General features: G+C 49.1%; 2 protein-coding genes, 1 long non-coding RNA gene and 4 other non-coding genes across 12 annotated transcripts; 6 read left to right on the top strand and 1 right to left on the bottom strand.

Annotated features, from left to right (window-relative positions):
• Positions 1-609: 609 nt before the first annotated feature.
• Positions 610-4,713, top strand: LOC147239059 (uncharacterized). 5 transcript variants are annotated; one of them, XR_015111848.1, is made up of 5 exons: positions 611-1,426; positions 1,628-2,198; positions 2,693-2,854; positions 3,045-3,106; positions 4,175-4,713. It is a non-coding gene; the product is annotated as an uncharacterized LOC147239059 (long non-coding RNA). The 5 variants fall into 5 exon arrangements; XR_015111846.1 differs by having other exon boundaries at positions 614-1,426; positions 1,628-1,769; positions 1,967-2,854; XR_015111849.1 differs by having other exon boundaries at positions 627-1,426; positions 1,628-1,769.
• LOC147239063 (small nucleolar RNA SNORD14) lies at positions 1,470-1,562 on the top strand. Its single transcript, XR_015111932.1, has one exon. It is a non-coding gene; the product is annotated as a small nucleolar RNA SNORD14 (small nucleolar RNA).
• On the top strand, positions 2,344-2,435 carry LOC147239062 (small nucleolar RNA SNORD14). The gene has a single exon (XR_015111931.1). It is a non-coding gene; the product is annotated as a small nucleolar RNA SNORD14 (small nucleolar RNA).
• On the top strand, positions 2,891-2,982 carry LOC147239061 (small nucleolar RNA SNORD14). The gene has a single exon (XR_015111918.1). It is a non-coding gene; the product is annotated as a small nucleolar RNA SNORD14 (small nucleolar RNA).
• LOC147239060 (small nucleolar RNA SNORD14) lies at positions 3,472-3,564 on the top strand. The gene has a single exon (XR_015111929.1). It is a non-coding gene; the product is annotated as a small nucleolar RNA SNORD14 (small nucleolar RNA).
• Positions 4,714-5,980: 1,267 nt separating the features above from the next.
• Positions 5,981-11,397, top strand: rnf175 (ring finger protein 175). 2 transcript variants are annotated; one of them, XM_086196994.1, is made up of 9 exons: positions 5,981-6,258; positions 6,490-6,527; positions 7,364-7,505; positions 7,875-8,029; positions 8,529-8,636; positions 8,777-8,897; positions 8,995-9,128; positions 9,215-9,316; positions 10,282-11,397. In XM_086196994.1, the coding sequence occupies exons 1-9, from the start codon at positions 6,238-6,240 to the stop codon at positions 10,400-10,402; spliced, it is 942 nt and encodes a 313-aa protein (XP_086053120.1). In that variant the 5' UTR covers positions 5,981-6,237; the 3' UTR covers positions 10,403-11,397. The 2 variants fall into 2 exon arrangements, with proteins under 2 accessions (XP_086053120.1, XP_086053121.1); XM_086196995.1 differs by having other exon boundaries at positions 6,446-6,527.
• A 3,260-nt stretch (positions 11,398-14,657) lies between these two features.
• Positions 14,658-17,024, bottom strand: LOC147239057 (C-type isolectin Sp-CL4-like). Its single transcript, XM_086196582.1, has 5 exons — positions 16,318-17,024; positions 15,996-16,129; positions 15,776-15,907; positions 15,039-15,150; positions 14,658-14,743 (listed from the first exon to the last, which is right to left on the bottom strand). The coding sequence occupies exons 1-5, from the start codon at positions 16,388-16,390 to the stop codon at positions 14,658-14,660; spliced, it is 537 nt and encodes a 178-aa protein (XP_086052708.1). The 5' UTR covers positions 16,391-17,024.
• Positions 17,025-21,341: the final 4,317 nt, after the last annotated feature.

Genomic DNA, 21,341 nt, shown 5'->3' with positions numbered 1-21,341 from the left:
CTAATTTCCATCCGTCAGCCTCAGTGAGGAAACAAGAGAGAAAAAAGACAATGACAGAATTAGGAGCAGTACCCTAACCAGACAGAGCGTATACAAGTACAGAAGTATTGGGATCCAGTAAATACATGACAGTACAACAAGGATTATGGCAAATTGAAGAGTCAGGGAAACTAAACAAAAAATTCAAAACAACTGAGTAGTTCTGAAGTTGAACCATTGATGAACTACAAATCATAACTTGGGGAAAAAATGGACTATTTTGACTTCTAAGTTTTCAAAACCCAAAAGGTGATTATTTAGCACATCTGATCTTCAAAATTGGCTTGATCGTCTAGAACTGAGGTTCAAACGGGAGTAAACTCCAGACACTCTAGTTTGTTTTAGTGATATTTTCCAACATTTCGCCTGAACGTGTCAGGTGGCGCTCCACTCAGCGAGGGTATTTGAAGTGTCTGAGCCCACGAAGACGTGTTTCCCTCCTGTCCTACACGTCTTGAAGCTGATGGTGACTGGCAGCTAACCAGCTAACTAGCTTAGTGCTAAATATACGTTATACACATGTATCTGTGGATATTCTCAGTCATCCAGGTCATGGTAACTCTCAAAAAAGCATAAAACATGGCAACTGGACAAACCTCGTGTGAGTAGAAGAGTAGTAGTGGAGAGAGGACTCACACGAGGTTTGTCCAGTTGCCATGTTTTATGCTTTTTTGAGAGTTATACACATGTATAAAGAAATACGTGAAATGTCTTTGTGAGCTCGGGACATGTGTTCAAGGCTACTCGTCAGTACTCAGAGGTAAAATCAACCTTTTGAGAGGAGAGGTACGACCTTACGCTCATAGTCAGCTTCCCCTCCAGGCCGGCAGGCGGCGGTAAGGCCTCCTGCCGTCACGAGTGAGCGAATAAAGCAACCCGGAAGCGCTGCGCCTGGCCTCAGTGAGAGCGGCGGACGCTGCTGGACGAACCCGCCGCTGGCTGCTCCGTCGGCCGATGAGTATCGGTGGAGGTTTCACCGGAGCTCGCTGATACAGACCGGTACCGAGGACTCAGCGGGCTGTGGCGCAGAGAGCCGGGGGTTTATCCCACGGCGGGAGTTAATTTGACGGATGGTCGCGGATGGTGCGCTCGAGTCTGCCGTCACGCGACATCGTCGTCTTCGTTAGATCATCTCGAACGTTGATTATTACCGTTTTGACCGGTCAGTTCACCTGCTACGACTGACTCTCCGAAAGTCTGAACTCGCGTTGCTGATGTTTGAATGGGAACTGGTGAAGTCGCGGCGGTTCCAGCCGCTGACCACGTGGTCCAGCCTGGGGCCAGCAGGACCTCGGCTCTGGTCCTGGGGATTGAGACCGATTCTCCTGCAGCCTTCCTGCGGCCGGTGTGAGCATGATGGCTTCGCCCTAACAACTGCCCACACCAGGTGTGACTGCTTCTGCTAATTTTTTGTGGCTCTGTCCTGTGAATTGCTGTGATGACGTAATTTCCTGTCATTCGTAGTTTCCACTAGAGGTCGTAATGACCAAAGATGGTCCCACCTTCCTTGGATGTCTGAGCGGTTCACTGCATCATGGTGAGCAGTGCTAGCGTGGCGCTGTGGCTGACTCTGGTCCTGTCCCCACAGGTCACACCTGACTGACGTGTCCGTGCCTAAGGGAGGCGCTCGGCCTCCGCCAAGTGACTAGATGAGGTTCCCCTGTGGTCGACCGTGTGGCTGCGTGTCATGGCAACGCGTCATCAAATGAAGTCGGAGGCATTTTAATGAGGTTAGTGATTTGAACTTGGACTGCTCAGAGCTGCCCCTAAGACGTGTGGTCTTCAGTGTCCGTCACAGGTCCACGTTCCCCTGGAGACCAGCTCGGTCCGGCCGAACTACACCTCAGCCTCGCTGTCCTCCGTCCAGTCACGTTAGTGAGAAAATGAGACTTCATGACACCAAAGTGACGTGTGTATGGTTTGCTAGGGTTAGCTTGATAACGTGTTGGCTTGAGCTAAAAGCAAACGGGCCTCAGGATGAAGAGGACCTGGATTCCACCGGGTGACCTGGAGAGCTTTAAACCTGCCTGGCCAGTGTAGCTGCTGTTAGCATCAGCCTCCGTTGGCTTCAAGCCAAATCTACGTGGCTGGTTCTTCCTGCATCCTGGGGTCACGAAGAAGCGATGGAGGAGGATGAACATTATTGACAACCAGGAAAGGTAAAACCCAGCATGGAGCAACGTTAGGACCCCACAACCCGCCTCACACATGAGGGAGCCAATCAGACGCCCCTCTGAAAACCGCCATGTCTACTGCTGTGAAGCCGCACAACTTGACCGTATGCAGTGCAGGAGAGAGAACGGTTCGCTGTGATGATGTCATTTCCTGCCATTCGTAGTTTCCACCAGAGGTCTGATGACCAGAGATGGTCCCACCTTCCTTGGATGTCTGAGCGAACTACAAGTCTCTCACTGTGAGGTTGCGTGTCCAGTGTGAGTGCTTCCCCACATGCAAACAGCAGTTATTGGAAATGTGCCAACTAGCGCATCAACGCCAACACTCCGCCACTGCGGCGCCAGAACCGCTTTATGAGGAGTAGAGATGCATAGAATCAGGCAGGCGAGGTTGCAGGCTGGTTCTGGGTTCTGAATAGAACATGGACCTTCATGGTTAAACTGTGTGTGTGTGTGTGTGTGTGTGTAACCCTGGGCAGCAAGTTTCCTACAGTCGGCTGCGCTAACGTCGCCAACCGCTGCATCGATATGAACCCTGCTGCGTCAAGTCTCTGCTGACAGAATCCATCGCACCTCCTGGGTGACCATCTGTGGCCTCCATGTTGATGACTCAGAAGTCATGATCGCAGCCTGGAGACCAGGTATGTACGTCTTCCATCAATGGGAGGTCCTCCATGTCGCTGTGATGATGTCATTTCCTGCCATTCGTAGTTTCCACCAGAGGTCTGTCGGCCAGTGACGGTTGAACCTTCCTTGGATGTCTGAGCGAGCGAAGGAAACACACTGATTTGATGGTAGAAGCCTCTGAGCTAAATGCTTTTCTTTTTCCAGGCTGGACATGAGGAGGACGTGGACGGGAGCCAGACCAGACCTGGACTCCAGAACTGGAGACGGTTCGTGTCTCTGACGCGCTGTGTGTTTGTAGCATGACAGCCTGGACACCAGGAGAACGTGGCGTAGGCCCCCACAAGCCAACAGGCCAGAGCGAGTTTCTCTGCTGGGTGCGCGTCAGTGTTCAGCGTTAGCCGTTTAGCTTCCATTTAGCTGGCACTGTCCAGTCCACCTGAACGCCACGGCACACTGGTACCGCACGGCCCAGGTGAACGACGGCCCAGGCGCCGCTGAAGGAGCTGCATGGAGGTTTCCACGGAACTGAGTAACTTCCACGTGTCGTACCAGATTTGTCCACACATCAGCATCTGCAAATGTTGGTTTAGAGGTATTCTAACATGAACGAGCAGGAAGGAGGGGCAAGTGTTCGCTGTGATGATGTCATTTCCTGCCATTCGTAGTTTCCACCAGAGGTCTGATGACCAAAGACGGTCCAAACCTTCCTTGGATGTCTGAGCGAACAAGAAGACTGAGGTGGCCGTGGAGCCACAGCATCCCTCGGGGTCATGATAGGGTTGTGCCGAGAACGCGTTCTCAGAATACAGAACAGTCATGAGGGAGAACTGATGAAGTCGCTGAAGTGCGTAAAACGGCAGAGTGCAAGAAGAAGTTGCAGCAGAATAATCTGCTTCGTTTGGAAGGACGCAACTTCCTGGTCTTGCTTTCTTAACTGATGTCGCCTGGTCTCTCAGGGCCCGTGAGGTGGCGGCCGTGGCGAGCCAGAACTCGTCTGTTTTTAGAACAGTAGGACGAAGGGCGGCCACCTGTGACATCACAGCCAAACCAGAGTTTATTCACAAACCGGTTCCAACGGCGCCATCTTGTTGAAGGCGTCATGACTTTTGAAGTCGACGCTGTGATGTCACGACACCAACTTTATCACAGTTTCATCAAAGCTTGGAGAGAATTTAATACCGTGACAACTTCCTGCCATTTGTTTTCTACCAGAGGTTGAATGACCAGATGGTAGCCTTCAGCTTCCTTGAATGTCTGAGTAATGTGATGTCACTTCCTGTTGCCATCTCCAGCTCAGACATGAGCATCTGCTGACACTGGTGTCCTCGTTTCAGGGGTGACCTTCCTGTGGACCTCCCTCTGAACCTGGAGCAGGGGATGGGAGCCTCCAGCAGCACGCCAGCGCCGACACCTGCAGTCACTTTGTCGCTCAATAAAATCTGCAGTGTATTTCTGCTCTGGTCTGCCTTTGGTTCATGATTGCATGTCAGCGCCACCCACGCGGGCCACATGGTAAATGGACTCAGTTTTATAGAGCGCTTTTCTACCTCAGCAGCACTCCAAGCTCTTCAGTGTCGTCCCATTCACACAAACACACACTCACACACTGATGGTGGAGCTGCCATGCAAGGCACCAACCTGCTCATCAGGAGCAATTATGGGTTCAGTGTCTTGCTCAAGGACACTTCAACATGGTCACCGGGGTCGGGGATCGAACCAGCGACCCTTTGGTTGCTAGACGGCCACTCTACCCCTGAGCCATGCCGCCCAATATGGGGGGGGTCGGTCGGCGCCTTGGATGTCAAGTGATGGACGCCAAGTAGTTCATGATGGATCCGCACCTATCAAATGGCAGCAACTTGATTTGGTGTGTCTGTGTGTATCAGTACACATGTAAGTGTGTATTGATACACACGTATACATATATGTACGCGTACACATACGTGTGCACATATACGTATCTGTACATACGTATGTGTACATATGTGTACGTATGTGTACATACGTGTGTATGTATGTGTACATACGTGTGTATGTATGTGTACATATATGTACGTATGTGTACCTATACGTGTATACATGCGTGTGTACATACGTGTGTGCACATACACGTATATGTACGCACGTATGTACAGATAGGTATGTGTACACACGAATGTGTACACATACGTGTATGTACATACGTGTGTATGTATGTACATACATGATGGACTGATAACAAGTTTGAAGACACCTGTGATGCTAATTACAGGACACACCTGAGTTTAATGTGTCCTTAGGGTCAAAGTGATTTCAGTCTTTTCCAGGGGTACCATCGTTTTTGTCCAGGCCAGTTTCATGAGTTTGTTTTTAAAATTATTCTGTTGAACCAGAATTCAAAGGCAATGTTTGGTTTTCATTGGTTAATTTTCAGTACATTTTTATTTGATTACTTTTGTCAGTTTGAAGTTCTTTCAGTGACCATTGGGGGATTTTCTTTCTTTAACGGAAGGGTATACATGTATACATATATACACATGTATGTATGTATACATGTATGCATGTATATATACACGTATATACAGATGCATTTATATTTATGTACATATACACACGTATATACATATATTTATGTACATGCGTATACATATACATATGTGTGTATGTATTTATGAACATATACACATGTATACACACACATATATATTTATGTATATGTGTGTGTGTTTGAGGGTTACCACCCGAGTGCTCCCACTACCACAGGGACCACGTCAACCTTGACCTTCTGCATCCATCCATCCATCATCCATCCCTCCATCTTCTCCCTCTCCTCCTGTTGAGGGTGGTGGGGGTGGAGCCTATCCCAGCAGCCTTCCCCCTGGACAGGTCACCAGTCCATGGCAGGGCCAACACATAGAGACAGACAACCATTGGCTCTCCCAGCCACGCCTACGGTCAATTTAGAGTCTGGATTAACCTGGTCCCTCTTGATGTCTTTGGACTGTGGAGGAAGCTGGAGTACCAGAGAGAACCCAGCAGGAACAGGGAGAACATGGAGACTCACCCAGAAAGACCCCGTGCTGCAGCCGGGGCTCCACCCACAACCTTCTTGCTGGGGGCCACAGTGAGGACCACTGCTCCACCCACAACCTTCTTGCTGGGGGCCACAGTGAGGACCACTGCTCCACCCACAACCTTCTTGCTGGGGGCCACAGTGAGGACCACTGCTCCACCCACAACCTTCTTGCTGGGGGCCACAGGGAGGACCTCTGCTCAACCGGGCCGCCCTGTGCTATGTTTTGTTTTTGTGAATTACTCCCAGTAAGACTGCTGACCCTCTCGGCTTCCGTACTAGCAGCTGCTGTGCTTAGCTAGCTGCTGTGAACCGGTGAGCCTCAACCCCAGACAGGACCCGACAATGGCAGCTGTACAACCGCAGGTAAGTCAACGTGAAAGTGATATTTGATTGACCGTAATTCTGTCTAAAAGGAATGAAAGTGGCAGGTCCAGGAACAGCCCTGACTGCCCAGCCTGCCGGCCGGCTTCGTCCGCCGGCACTGGGCTCGACGTGGCAGCACCGACATGGAGTTCAAGTGAAGTAAATGTTTAGGGTTTGTCACTGACAGGAAGAGCCGAGTCTCTCAGCTGCTGTTTGCCTGCTTTGTTCCAGGACGAGCTGCTGAGGATGAGCCAGAGAGACGCCTGGAAGTGAGTCTCACACCAGGATCGCTGTTACCCTCAAACCCGGGACAAACATCCATTACTGCCGCCGCTCATGCACCGATACACTGGTCGATGTTCACGATACGATAGTGAGGGTCGGGGCTGGAATATTGGTACAGTGGTGGGAAAAAAAATTGCACAGTTCTAGAACACATCCAAAGACAACTTTCAAACACGGGGCATGTGTAGCAGGGGTCGCCCTGATGAAACCCCCCAGCAGGCCACACAGCGCTCAGTGGTTGAAGCTAATTTACACCATGTAAGGTTTATGAAAATGATACATCAGGATGGATTTAAGGGCTAAACATCATTAATTTGAGACGTTCAATGGAAATCTTCATTGACTGGAACAACTTCAACAGTTGTGTTACTACTTGCAACGATTCATGTTAGCACTGACTGGACCTGCGAGGATCATCACCACGACCATGTAATTATTCTGACATTACTATCAGCTGCATGAGCTTCAAGTGCAAATGTCCAGCTCGTTCCACTTCGCCAGAGGAATTACCAAATGGTGCCAACAGGAGAGGAGGAGAGGCTGCGGGTGACCCTGAGACTGGCTTCACCGGCAGTCTGTTCACAGCGTAAAAGAACCTAAACTATTCAAAGTATTTCCTACAATGATTGATTAGTTAGCTTGTACCATAGCTGTGGATATCGGCTCAAATCCCACATTTGCATCTTGAGAGGAGCACTGCGCTCTCGCCACTGTCGTCAGAAACGGGTCCGGTGTTTTGAGAGAAATTGGTGACCACAGTTGTACAACAGCGAATCTGAAACTTGTGGGAATGACGTCCACCTGTTTTGCTTCTTTGCAGGGTGCAGCATGAGCGCCTGCACGTGAAGCATCGAGGTCATGAGGCCATGCATGCCGAGATGGTGCTGATTCTCATCGCCACACTGGTGGTGGCTCAGATCGTCCTGGTACAGTGGAAGCAGCGCCACCACCGCTCGTACAACGTGAGACCACCAACTGTCTGTGGACCACCAAACTAGACTTGATATAACAAGTCAGGTTTCACTGGGCTAAACTAATCTGCCCCAAAATGTTGATAGGTCCTCTCTCAGCCCAGGCTCCGCCCCTCCACAAAGTCTGGTGAAAATCAGCTTCACAGTTTTTCTATCCATCTGTAATGACATGCTTGTCCTTGAGTTGACCTCTGGGGGCCTCATCTATAGATTATACACCATGAGGGGCAACGATGGAGCTTGTTGGCGAGGACATGAACGCAAAGACGAAGCAGCTGTTGAGACCTCTTCTTCTCTGGTTTAGCTGATGGTGCATCTTTGGCTGATGATGTGGCTTTGTACTCGTGCTCTCCTCCCCAGCTTGTGACTCTGGTCCAGATGTGGGTGGTACCACTGTACTTCACCATCAAACTCTACTGGTGGAGGTTTCTGTCCATGTGGGGCATGTTCTCCGTCGTCACCAGCTACGTCATCTTCAGAGCCACTCGCAAGCCACTGTCCTGCAAGACACCCAGGTACAACAAAATCTTCCATGTCCACTGGGCCCTAACAAATTACGCTGGCCTGATGGGCCAGACATAAAAATCAAGAAACACAACTTCATCTGCAGCTAAAATTTCCTATGCTAATGGTTAGCTGTTAGCGAGCTCCCCCAGGGACGGTCGTTGTCTTGGGTTCATCCATCTGGCATGAATCTGGGGATGTGCCTGTGAGTGTGAGCAACAGCTTGGACAGCGATGCAGATCTTGTGGGGTTAAACTTCTGTGTATCAGATTAAATATGTTTGGGCTGCAGTGCTAGTGCTACGCTACCGTCATGCACTGTCACCACCTTCACCCTCCAGTGAACACTCAGCTCGCCATTGGGCACCTAGCAACCACAGTGTAGCTGGTTTTAAAGGGTTTTCACTTGTATTCAAAGTGGTGATGACGCTGATGATGCCCGCCACCCAGTTGCTCTGTGTTCTGTCAGTGGGTATCCATGGTAACAGTGCCGTGTTTGTGTGCTGGTCAGGATGGTGTACAAGTGGTTCCTGCTGATCTACAAGCTGAGTTACGCTGTTGGGGTTCTGGGCTACCTCGCCATCATGTTCACCATGTTTGGCTTCAACGTCTTCTTCAGGTGACACTGCCATTTCAGGTTCTAACAACAGCAGAATACTGAGATTTCTCAAGTGGAGCTGAAGCGTTCTAGTGCTTATTTATGATCTCTGCAGCACCAAAATAACCATCGTTTTTTTAATGTGTCTCTCTGGGGTGCAGGATCAAGGCGGAGGACTCAATGGACATTGGGGTCATCATGTTATTTTACGGGCTTTATTACGGTGTCATGGGTCGAGACTTTGCTGAAATCTGCTCCGACTACATGGCGTCGACCATCGGGGTAATGCTTTGACGCTCCAGGGCTGGCTAGCAGCAAGATTAGCAAGCATGAGTCAGTGACAGAGCAGTGAGGATATCCAATGTGGGTGTTGTTTCAGTACTACAATCAGGGCGGCATGCCCAGCAGGAGCCTGAGCAACGACATCTGTGCTGTGTGTGGTCAGAAGATCTTGGTGGACGTGGACGAGGAGGGATTTATAGAAGACACCTACCAGCTGTCCTGTGGACACATGTATCCTACGAACTGCCCTTGAGCTTCTTTGCCGTCAGCAGATTTTAACTCTTGCAAAGTTAACCTTAACTTGCCCGCCCCTTCAGATTCCATGAGTTCTGCATCCGTGGCTGGTGCATCGTGGGTAAGAAGCAGACATGTCCGTATTGCAACGAGAAGGTCGACTTGAAGAGGATGATGAACAACCCGTATCCTTCCATAGTCTAAGAGTGGGCGGACCTCCAATCAACAGTGACGTCATGAAGTTTTGACAGCAGGCGATCATTTTGTCTCATTTGTTCCGTTGTCGTGTTGTTTGTTTTGCCACACACATGCGCTCGCCGGTCTACCATTTTGGACCACTATGTACGTTAACGCCATTTTTACAAACCACAAGTCTGTCACTGTCTGATTTGTGTCACAAAAGCACAATCAGAGTCGTAACATCAGCAGTATGTACCGGGGGGATGAAGTCACACGTGTCATACGATTTTAAGAGGTCTTCCTAAATTGATGTTGTAGATCCAAACAAAACTGATGGACAGTGACTGACTGTGTTGTGGTTGCTTGCTAGCAGCTAACAGTTAGCATATGATGTTTGAGTCGCTCATAAAATCATGTTTGTTATGCAGCCACATGATTCACTTCCTCCAGCCAGCTTTTAGTAATGAGTAATGGTTCGGCATCATTCAGTGAGTGGTCATGTCCAAGCCATGTTACCATACATCGTGCTTCCAGATGGGGGACTGGCTTGCTAATGTGCTATCAGATTGACAACTGACATCTGTCCGCACTGTCAATAGGTGGCACTCAAGTTCAGTAGTCTGTGGACACCTTGAAGTCAGGATGGAACTTCTGATCGTGTGGCCTCGTCACTGATTTAAGTGGTAAAACATCAAAATTTGCGGCGTCAAAAACTTTCAAATTTCCATAGTTGATCATCTTTAAGATCGTCTCTGTACGTAAAGGAGAAGAAATGATGGTCAACCCTTCTGCAGGAGTCTATGTAGTATGACCCTCGCACCAAACATCACAACGGCGGGCTGTGGTCGCAACATCAGGTGCCTTCTCTGCGGATTGTGTGATGTGTCCATTCCTTAAGGGTACTAGCAGGCAGGGCTAAAGGTTCTCCTCTCAGTCCTCTGAACTCCTTAATTCCTTTCTGTGTTGCCAGCTGGGAGAAGACACACGTCCTGTACGGGCAGCTGCTTGACTGGCTGAGGTACCTGGTTGCCTGGCAACCCATCATCATCGGTGTTGTCCATGGTATCAACTTCTCCCTGGGTCTAGAGTAAGAGCCCTGAGGAACGCCAGTTCCGAATGCTGCACCACCTGGAGTCATGCATGAGGCACCCAAATGTTGTTGGCGCCTTAAGCACGATGTGATCCTGAAGCTGCTGGCAACTTGAACTTAAACGTCTAGTCTGACATTTCTCCTTATGGGAACGATGTTTGGAACTTCTGTTGCTGTCGTGCATTTTGGTTTTATTGGGGATGAGTCATCACCTTATTTACAGTGTCACACAAAAAGCTCTTTTTATCTGTTTTGCAGTTCACCTGCACGCTCTTCATAGCTGCCAGCTCTAGTGACAGCTCGGCAACGTGTTTTTGAGAAGACGTCCCCGGTTCTAAAATGTTTACATGTCTTTGTATTTCGTATTTGGGTTGTCATGTTTTATGTGTGGAGCTAAAGATGGTTTGCCTATTATTGTGTTATGGCCCATTCATGTAATACAAGGTTGACATTGCAAGAGGATCACGTCATCATCAGCCTTGTGTTGCAGGGCCATTCAGAAAAACACCGTTGGTGTTTGTTCCCTGAAGAAACCTGGCTGCTAGCATGAGCAAGTCGTAGCCATGCTGCTAACTGCTGCAGCCACCTATTGACATGTGTCCATTATGTAGGAATGACATCAGAGCTGAACTGACTCCGCCCATGTCGATCTGACTGTGATTTCATCTTGATAAACGACGAATATGATGCTGAAATAATACATGATGGTAATTTTGGCAAAATATGAAGCTGGGATTTGTCAAGTCTTATCACCATGACAACAAGCTAAAAAGTTTTAAAACACTTTCTGAATGAAGCTTGGTTGAGCTCAGCGAGAATCAGTCAGACTCTGTCAGGTGACTCTCCGGCCTCATGGGCAGTGGGCTGCAGGCCTGACGACACAGCCATTAGCGTCCTGCTTTCACTTTTAGGACATCAAGTTCTGAGACTGCAGTATTACCAGAGTTTGGATTTCTGAAGACTGCTGCTGAAAGAACTTTTATTTATTAAATATTTATAAAACCTAATCAATGTGTGCTCATTCATATTTTGTCAGACAGAACACGGCAACCAGCAGCTGCTCAGATGAGCCTCAGCTCAACCTCCGAGTCGCTGCCCGAGGTCAGATTTGTCTGTTCCTTCTTCAACTTCTTTCTTTGGAAAGAAAACAAGCACCCTCAACACTGAGGCTCGTTCCTCTGTGGGGTCTGATGAAGAACAAACGCAGCAGCTGGTTCCACGTGCCTGTCGAAGATGGACCGAAGCATGTGCTTGATGACTGACAGCAGCACAGCCAAAGATCATTAGAACCATCTTCAGCTGACTTGTTGCTAAGTCAAGTCAGGTTTATCTGTGTGGCACCAAACCCCAACCAAAGTTCTGTCCTGACTCTGTCCAAGTAGAGCAGGTCCAGCACCTCCCTCCTTCAATGAACCTCCACCCAACAATTCTCCATCAGCAGCACATCCTGCAACAGCAGCCACCAGAAGCTTCCTTTACCAGCAGGAAGGTGGAGCAGATCCAGGATCAGTGGGGACGGAGAGAGAGCAGGAGAGCAGGACAGAGACAAAGACAGAGAATGGAGGAAGACAGAGAGACAGAAGGAGAGAGAGGGACAGAGATAAAGAGAGAGAGAAAGGAGGAGAGACTGATGGACAGAGACAAAGACAGAGAATGGAGGAAGACAGAGAGACAGAAGGAAAGAGAGGGAGAGAAAGGAGGAGAGACTGATGGACAGAGACAAAGAGAGAATGGAGGAAGACAGAGAGACAGAAGGAAAGAGAGGGACAGAGATAAAGAGAGAGAAAGGAGGAGAGACTGATGGACAGAGACAAAGACAGAGAATGGAGGAAGACAGAGACAGAAGGAAAGAGAGGGACAGAGAGAAAGAGGGAGAGAAAGGAGGAGAGACTTATGGACTGAGACAAAGACAGAGAATGGAGGAAGACAGAGAGACAGAAGGAAAGAGAGGGACAGAGAGAAAGAGAGAGAGAAAGGAGGAGAGACTGATGGACAGAGACAAAGACAGAGAATGGAGGAAGACAGAGAGACAGAAGGAAAGAGAGGGACAGAGATAAAGAGAGAGAAAGGAGGAGAGACTGATGGACAGAGACAAAGACAGAGAATGGAGGAAGACAGAGAGACAGAAGGAAAGAGAGGGACAGAGATAAAGAGAGAGAAAGGAGGAGAGACTGATGGACAGAGACAAAGACAGAGAATGGAGGAAGACAGAGACAGAAGGAAAGAGAGGGACAGAGAGAAAGAGGGAGAGAAAGGAGGAGAGACTTATGGACTGAGACAAAGACAGAGAATGGAGGAAGACTGAGAGACCGAAGGTGAGAGAGGGACAGAGATAAAGAGAGAAAGGAGGAGAGACTGATGGACAGAGACAAAGACAGAGAATGGAGGAAGACAGAGAAACAGAAGGTGAGAGAGGGACAGAGATAAAGAGAGAGAGAAAGGAGGAGAGACTGATGGACAGAGACAAAGACAGAGAATGGAGGAGGACAGAGAGACAGAAGGAAAGAGAGGGACAGAGATAAAGAGAGAGATAAAGGAGGAGAGACTGATGGACAGACGGGGACGTGAGCAGGTGGAGCTACGGGTGGCAGCTGGAGCCTCTTCAGGTCTGGAGCCTCCTCCAGCAGCACCAGGATCTGGGATGAGGGGAGAAGAAGAGGAGTTAGTAACACGTCTGAGGACAGGAGGAGGAGAGAGAAGCCCAGTGCATCATGGGAGATCCCAGCAGTCTGAGCCTATAGCAGCAGATCTAAGGGCCAGCCTAAGCAGTCCTGACTATAAGCCTGATCAACAAGGAGGTCTTAAGTCTGCTCTTAAACATAGAGAGGGGGTCACGAACACATTAATGGCCAATGTTTGCCCTGAGACGGCTAACTAGCAGTAATGGACCTCAGGACATTCACAGAACACGTTGGAGCCAAGCGTCCGTCTGTCCGTCTATTTTCTACTGCTTATCCTGTTTAGGGTTTTCCTGGAAATCTTTAGGAAGCAAACTCGCTCAGTTGGTGGGTTGATGACTCATGATGAGCACAAATGTGCTGTAAAGAGCTTTGAGCGGGTGGTGAGTATAAGTACTTCAACTGTATTGATCAAAGTATTAAGTACTGTCAGGGCAGCACGGTGGTGCAGTGGTTAGCATGTGGCCTCAGAATAAGAGAATAGACAGCCTTTACTGCCATTGTATGGTCAGATACAATGAAATTGGGGTGCAACTCCGATACAAATATAGATAAATAAGTTAAAAAAGAAATACTGTACAAGTAACAAGAAACATACCAAGTAAGAAAATAACATACAACAAGAAATGTAGATAATTTAAATTTAAATTGTGCAGCGCAAACGGCAAAGTAAGGCACACAAGAAGGTTGTGGGTGGAGCCCCGGCTGCAGCACGGGGTCTTTCTGGGTGAGTCTCCATGTTCTCCCTGTTCCTGCTGGGTTCTCTCTGGTACTCCAGCTTCCTCCACAGTCCAAAGACATCAAGAGGGACCAGGTTAATCCAGACTCTAAATTGACCGTAGGCGTGGCTGGGAGAGCCAATGGTTGTCTGTCTCTATGTGTTGGCCCTGCCATGGACTGGTGACCTGTCCAGGGGGAAGGCTGCTGGGATAGGCTCCACCCCCACCACCCCAACCATAAAAACTCTGAATGTGATGTCTGAAGGTAGAACATTTATGATAACATCTTCATCTACTTGAAGAACACAAATACGCCAGCATTACCCACAATCCCTCAGCATTCTTCCAGCATCTACACATTTGATGGGAAGAGGCGGGCTCTCGGTCCCAGTGGAGAGGTGTTATGCTCAGGAGGGGGCGCTGCAGCCTGGTGATCGCCAGGTCCAGTCACTGCTAACAAACTGCCTCAGCGGCGAATCTTCCATCACGTTCCTTTTCAAAACAGTGCTCAGGTTCTGTGGTTTCACTCCTCGAACGCCGACCTCTGACCTCCTCCACCAGCCTGGGAGTTTCATGTGTTCCATGTTTCACTTTGCTTCAGTTAGAGAGCGGTTCCAGCCTTAGAACCACAGAGTCCAAATGGGGCGGGGCTTGAGCAATCATACCATAATAACATCTTTAATTGTAAACAGACAAACTCATGACATCATCACATACAGCATTTGTTTGTACAAGCAGAAGAATTGACCACATGACCATGTTTGCTGATGCTCCACTTTTATTGCATTAAAGGTTTGTTTTAGTGCTGGTGGGTGGAGAATCAGGCGGTTCCTTCGCCGTCACCTGGTGAGCAGCGCCATCACCACTCCTCGATGCCCGTCAGCGGCTTCTGACACACGAAGTATTTTTCCTCTGCACACGGCGCATCATTCCATGGCCCCCATGCTGACAACACGCCAGAGAACGTATTCAGTTGTTATGACAACGTCAAAAAGTGCCAAGAAGCCCAACCCACAACAACATGTCAGATATACTCTGGACCTGTTTACAGAACACATCAGGTTCTTTCCAGCTGTTCTAGTCACATGAATCTTGCCTGTATTCCGGTACATGATCAGGTTCCATTTGTTCAGGTCTTGTAGACCTCCCCCATCATAGGCTTTAGCAGTAGTTAAGGAAACTAGTAAACTAGTCCAAGTGCACCAGTCTAGGCCAGAGAGATGTGGGAGTGTTCACTCACAGCCAGAGTTCATGGCCACACAGTCCTCATTGCCGGCGAAGTTGTCAGGCATGCCCTCACGCCAGTGGTTGAAGGTCATTGTGCCGCTGCCATCGGTCCACTCAAACTCGTCCTGCAAAGACACGTCAAGAGAGTCAACAAGGCCGAGTCAAGGTGGAGCTCCATGGCTGCCCCGCCCTCCACTCACGTCACTCATGACGTCACCATGCTGTGGAGCTGAATGAATCCATGAATGATGATGAAGAGGTGATGGATCCTAATGTCAATGTCAAGAATTTAGGAACATCATGATGTCTGTGCTGTGTTACACTGCACACGTGACTCCTATCGAAGAGCTGGACAACCAGCTGATGTCCATCAACATACGTGTGTGTTAGCACTGAAAACCACTGTTAAACGTAACATGATGAACACAGTGATACACAAAAGAGAAACACAAATACACAGGAACACAATGGATCAACTTCAAAGTCTTACAGCTACGTCCACTGTCACAACGCTGCCATGACCTCAAAGCTCATCGACTGAACGATCTCTCAACGTGTTCCTTTGGCATAGGGTTGAACACAGATGTGTCATGCTAACGTTAGACTGGCTAGCTGGCTACGCATCCCCATCTGCTTCACCACACCTACAGACAGCTTCATCCAAGTCAGCTTGGAAGTCACAAGTCATCAAAATTGCAACTTCAAGTCCAGGTCTGGAGTCCAGGACCATGGTCCTGTGCTGTTGCCTACCCCGTTCTTCTTGGCGCCAAGCCAGAAATGTTCTCTTCGGTATGTCGTTGCCAACATCAGACACAGCAATGTGTCGTACTGAGTCTGATTGTGGATCGACACCAGGTTCCCTCCCTCCCTCTGGCACTCCGCCTGAGAACAACAGAAGAACATGAGGGAAGGTTCCTGCATGGCAACCCAGAAATGTTCTAATGTGGGTTCTGCCGGGGTTGGAACTCACCTCTGCAGAGTCAAAATCACTTTCGGTTGGGGACAGTGCCATGCAGCGATTCTCGTCCAGTTGGAACCCTCCGTCGATACAATGGTTTAACGGAACGTTCCTCTCACAGTTGGCAAAAATATCCCACATTTCATCTGAGTCAGAAAGAGGGAGCTGGTCATTTGAGGTTTTAGTCATGTGACAAATCGTCGTAACCACAGTCAAAGATGCACTCTGGCTGCCACTCGCTGGTGTTGAGATCAGAAAGTGTGTTTGGTACCTCCTAGGTCCGGGTTCCAATTACCTCTGCTATGCATCATCTTTATCATTGTTTGTGACTCACCATCGTATGCAGACGCTGACAGGATCATCAGGCCGCCCACAAGGATGATGACAGCTGCCTCCACAGGACGCATGGCTCCAAACTCAGACCCAGAACCAAGAGCTAAGAAACCAAGTCAGTTAGTTTTCTACTGCTCACAATCTCAGTGATCTCCTCCCAGGGATCGTCTCACCACCGCTGCTCTGCCTCTGTCGACCTGCAGCATCTCCGTCATGCCTAAATACACCTGACGGCGCCCTCTGACATGTCTCTCCTCAGGGTAGAAGAAGGCGGAACCATTTTTCTTTGTGGATTTTGGCAAGTTTAAGTAGGAGCACATGACGTAAAGATGGCAGCAGACCAATACATCACCTCAAGATATTTGTGGAAAGATGCTGTCACATTTTCAGTACAGTACATTTTCAGTACATGAGCATCGTTCAGCTTCTTCCCTTGATTGACCTTCATCAGACTTCAGAGTGGGACCACAAGGAAATGAGGTTACTGAAAATGGATGATGATGATGGTGGTGGTGATGATGATGATGGTGGTGGTGATGATGATGATGGTGGTGGTAATGATGGTGGTGGTGATGATGATGGTGATGATGATGATGATGATGATGATGATGGTGATGATGGTGGTGATGATGATGATGGTGGTGGTGATGATGATGATGATGATAAAGATGATGGTGATGGTGGTGATGATGATGATGGTGATGATGATGATGGTGGTGGTGATGATGATGATTATGATGATGATGGTGGTAATGATGGTGGTGATGATGATGATGGTGGTGGTGATGATGATGATGATGGTGGTAATGATGGTGGTGATGGTGGTAATGATGGTGGTGATGATGATGATGGTGGTGATGATGATAATGATGATGGTGATGATGATAATGATAATGATGATGGTGATGATGATGATGATGATGATGGTGGAGATGATGATGATGATGATGAAGGTGGAGATGATGATGATGATGATGATGGTGGAGATGATGATGGTGGAGATGATGATGATGATGATGATGGTGGTGATGATGGTGATGATGATGATGATGGTGGAGATGATGATGATGATGATGAAGGTGGAGATGATGATGGTGATGATGATGGTGATGATGATGATGATGGTGGTGATGATGGTGATGATGATGATGAAGGTGGAGATGATGGTGATGATGATGGTGATGGTGATGATGGTGGTGATGATGATGATGGTGGTGATGATGATGATGATGATGGTGGAGATGATGATGATGATTAAGGTGGAGATGATGATGATGATGGTGGAGATGATGATGATGATTAAGGTGGAGATGATGATGATGATGGTGGAGATGATGATGATGATTAAGGTGGAGATGATGATGATGATTAAGGTGGTGATGATGATGATGGTGATGATGATGATGATGAAGGTGGAGATGATGATGATGATTAAGGTGATGATGATGATGATGGTGATGATGATGATGATGATGGTGGTGGTGATGATGATGATGGTGGTGGTGATGATGATGATGGTGGTGGTGATGATGATGATGGTGGTGGTAATGATGGTGGTGATGATGATGATGGTGGTGGTGATGATGATGATGGTGGTAATGATGGTGGTGGTGATGATGATGATGGTGGTGGTGATGATGATGATTATGATGATGATGGTGGTAATGATGGTGGTGATGATGATGATGGTGGTGGTGATGATGATGATGATGGTGGTAATGATGGTGGTGATGATGATGATGGTGGTGGTGATGATAATGATGATGGTGATGATGATAATGATAATGATGATGGTGATGATGATGATGATGATGATGGTGGAGATGATGATGATGATGATGAAGGTGGAGATGATGATGATGATGATGATGGTGGTGATGATGATGGTGGAGATGATGATGGTGGAGATGATGATGATGATGATGGTGGTGGTGATGATGGTGATGATGATGATGATGGTGGAGATGATGATGATGATGATGAAGGTGGAGATGATGATGGTGATGATGATGGTGATGGTGATGATGGTGGTGATGATGATGATGGTGGTGATGATGATGATGATGATGGTGGAGATGATGATGATGATTAAGGTGGAGATGATGATGATGATTAAGGTGGAGATGATGATGATGGTGGTGATGATGATGATGGTGATGATGATGATGATGAAGGTGGAGATGATGATGGTGGTGGTTATGGTGGTGGTGATGATGATGATGGTGGTTGCGATGATGGTTGTGATGGGTTTTTTTGTGATGATGGTGGTTGTGGTGGTGATAGTGGTGATGGTGGTGATGATGATGATGCTGGTGATGGTGGTGGTGATGTTTGTGGAGACCAGGGAGAGTCAGGGGGATGGCCCGGAGGCCTGGAGGCCGCGCAGACCAGGGAGAGTCAGGGGGGCGGCCCGGAGGCCGCGCAGACCACGGAGAGTCAGGGGGCCGGCCCAGGAGGCACGGAGCAAGAATGGCGCCAGCCAGCACCCTCGGCGCTGGAACAGGAGTGGCGCCTGCCAGGACCCTCGGTGGGGGAGATGGCGCAGCAGCCGCTGCGATGGGGATGGAGCCCCCCAGAACCCTCGGCGCTGTGACAGGAGTGGCGCCCGCCAGGACCCTCGGCGGAGCAGGAGTTGAGCCAGCCAGGATCCTCGGCGTCGGAACAGGGGTGACGCTCGCCAGGACCTTCGGTGGCGGAACAGGAGTAGAGCCAGCCAGGATCCTCGGCGCCGGAACAGGAGTGACGCCCGCCAGGACCCATGGCGGCGGTGAAGGTGTAGCAGCTGCTGGGTTTGGGATGAGGGCTGGACCTGGCTTCCTCGGAACACGAGGGCGGCCAGCCTTTTCATATCCGTGGGGCCGGGAGCTCCTGGGCCTCCCGGATGGGGGCCGAGTCGGCCTGCGGGCTCGCTGCACCAAGCGAGGACCCCCGAAGGCCAGCCGGGTGCCCCTGAAGTCCTCCTCTTTATATGGCGTGAGGCCGACGGCTTGAGACGTGGCGAGAGGCTGAAGGCTTGACGTGAGGCAGGAGGCTTGATGAGAGGCAGGAGGCTTGACAAGACGAGACAAGACAAAACTGTAATAACGACAAATGATGACAGCCAAAAACTGACAACTGATGACAAGTGAAGACAATGACCCAACAAGGAACTAAGGAGACACACAGGTTAAATACAAAAGGGGAAACGAGACACAGGTGGTGCAATCACCCAGGTGAGACACATGAGGTAATCACAGGGGGGAGGACAGGAAGACAGGACATGACTACAAAATAAAGCAGGAAGCACGAGACAGGGATCGTGACAGGTTGTGATGATGGTTGTGGTGGTGATGGTGGTTGTGGTGATGGTGGTGATGATGGTGATGGTGGTTAAGATGATGGTGATGGTGGTGATGTTTGTGATGGTGGTTGTGATGATGGTGATGGTGGTTGTGGTGGTGATGATGATGATGATGGTGATGGTGGTGATGATGGTGGTGATGGTGGTTGTGGTGGTGGTTAAGATGATGGTGATGGTGGTGATTTTGTGATGGTGGTGGTGATGATGGTGGTGATGGTTGTGATGGTGGTGGTGGTTAAGATGATGGTGATGGTGGTGATGTTTGTGATGGTGGTGGTGATGATGGTGGTGATGGTTGTGATGGTGGTGGTAGTGATGATGGTGGTGATGGTGGTTGTGATGATGGTTGTGGTGGTGATGATGGTTGTGGTGGTGATGGTGCTGGTGGTGGTGGTGATGTGGTGATGATGGTGGTGATGGTTTTGATGATGTTGGTGATGGTTGTGATGGTGATGATGGTGATGATGGTGTGATGATGGTGTGATGATGGTGGTGGTGATGGTTGTGATGGTGGTGTGATGATGGTGTGATGATGGTGGTGATTGTCATGATGGTGGTGATGGTGGTGATGATGGTTGTGGTGGTGATGGTGCTGGTGGTGGTGGTGATGTGGTGATGATGGTGGTGATGGTTTTGATGATGTTGGTGATGGTTGTGATGGTGGTGGTGATGGTTGTGATGGTGGTGTGATGATGGTGTGATGATGGTGGTGATTGTCATGATGGTGGTGATGGTGGTGGTGATGGTTTTGATGATGTTGGTGATGGTTGTGATGGTGGTGATGATGATGGTGGTGGTGATGATGGTGGTGATGGTGGTTGTGGTGATGGTGGTGATGATGGTGATGGTGATGATGGTGGTTGTGGTGATGGTGATGATGGTGGTTGTGGTGGTGATGATGGTGGTGATGGTGGTTGTTGTGGTGATGGTTGTGATGGTGGTTGTGGTGGTAATGGTGGTTTGTGGTGAGGGTGGTGGTGGTGATGGTGGTTGTGGTGATGGTGATGATGGTGATGGTGGTTGTGGTGGTTGTGCTGGTGATGGTGGTTGTGGTGATGGTGATGATGGTGATGGTTGTTGTGGCGGCAATGGTGGTTGTGGTGATGGTGGTGGTGGTGGTGGTGGTGGTGGTGATGGTGGTTGTGGTGGTGGTGATGGTGATCAAGGTGATTAATTGTGTAAAAAGAAGCAAAAGCTTTTTCAGCCTCAGGAGTACTGCTGTGTTCTGTTCTTGGCGATGGAGTTTCCAGAGGTTACTTAAGGAACCCAGCGTGAGAACCCGCCTCATGTCTGGCTCTCACAGCAGCTCCTGATGTCTCCAGGCTTATATGGACAGATTGTTGATTCTTCAGCATTGAACTGTGACAGTCATGCAAGGTGCCGTGTTTGGTTAGCTCTCAGCAAACAGGAGATGAGGAAGTGATGCGACTGTTGCCTGAAGCCTGTTAGCTATCTCCTAGCATGAACTCACAGGCGACAGGGCCATCTGTCGGGAGCCATTGGTCCCGGGGACCTGCTGTTCCCGCCTGTGTCTGCTGTTTGTCATCTGCTTTCATGAAGCAGCAGAACGCAGCCCTCTGGACCAGCAGCTTTCCTCATCATTACCTGCTTGAAGACAAGCAAACATGAAGACCTGCCCAAAGAATCACAGGCCCATATGTTTGTAGGTGTGAATTTTGACACAA

The sequence above is a fragment of the Aulostomus chinensis genome, chromosome 24 (assembly GCF_037954235.1).
Source record: "Aulostomus chinensis isolate RoL2024-O1b breed Wild chromosome 24, RoL_Achi_v1.0, whole genome shotgun sequence".
Lineage (NCBI taxonomy): Eukaryota > Metazoa > Chordata > Actinopteri > Syngnathiformes > Aulostomidae > Aulostomus > Aulostomus chinensis.
Note: the sequence above shows the minus strand (reverse complement) of the source record. Positions and strands in the feature narration are given on the sequence as shown.

Excerpts from the sequence above, each read along its gene's own strand:
- rnf175 (XM_086196994.1), top strand. The coding sequence starts at position 6,238 with ATGGCAGCTGTACAACCGCAG. Across the intron at positions 6,259-6,489 it reads TGGCAGCTGTACAACCGCAG|GACGAGCTGCTGAGGATGAG; the intron begins GTAAGTCAACGT and ends GCTTTGTTCCAG. Across the intron at positions 8,637-8,776 it reads GGCTTCAACGTCTTCTTCAG|GATCAAGGCGGAGGACTCAA; the intron begins GTGACACTGCCA and ends TCTGGGGTGCAG.
- LOC147239057 (XM_086196582.1), bottom strand. The coding sequence starts at position 16,390 with ATGCGTCCTGTGGAGGCAGCTGTCATCATCCTTGTGGGCGGCCTGATG. Across the intron at positions 15,908-15,995 it reads GTGATTTTGACTCTGCAGAG|GCGGAGTGCCAGAGGGAGGG; the intron begins GTGAGTTCCAAC and ends TGTTGTTCTCAG. Across the intron at positions 15,151-15,775 it reads TTGGCGCCAAGAAGAACGGG|GACGAGTTTGAGTGGACCGA; the intron begins GTAGGCAACAGC and ends GTGTCTTTGCAG.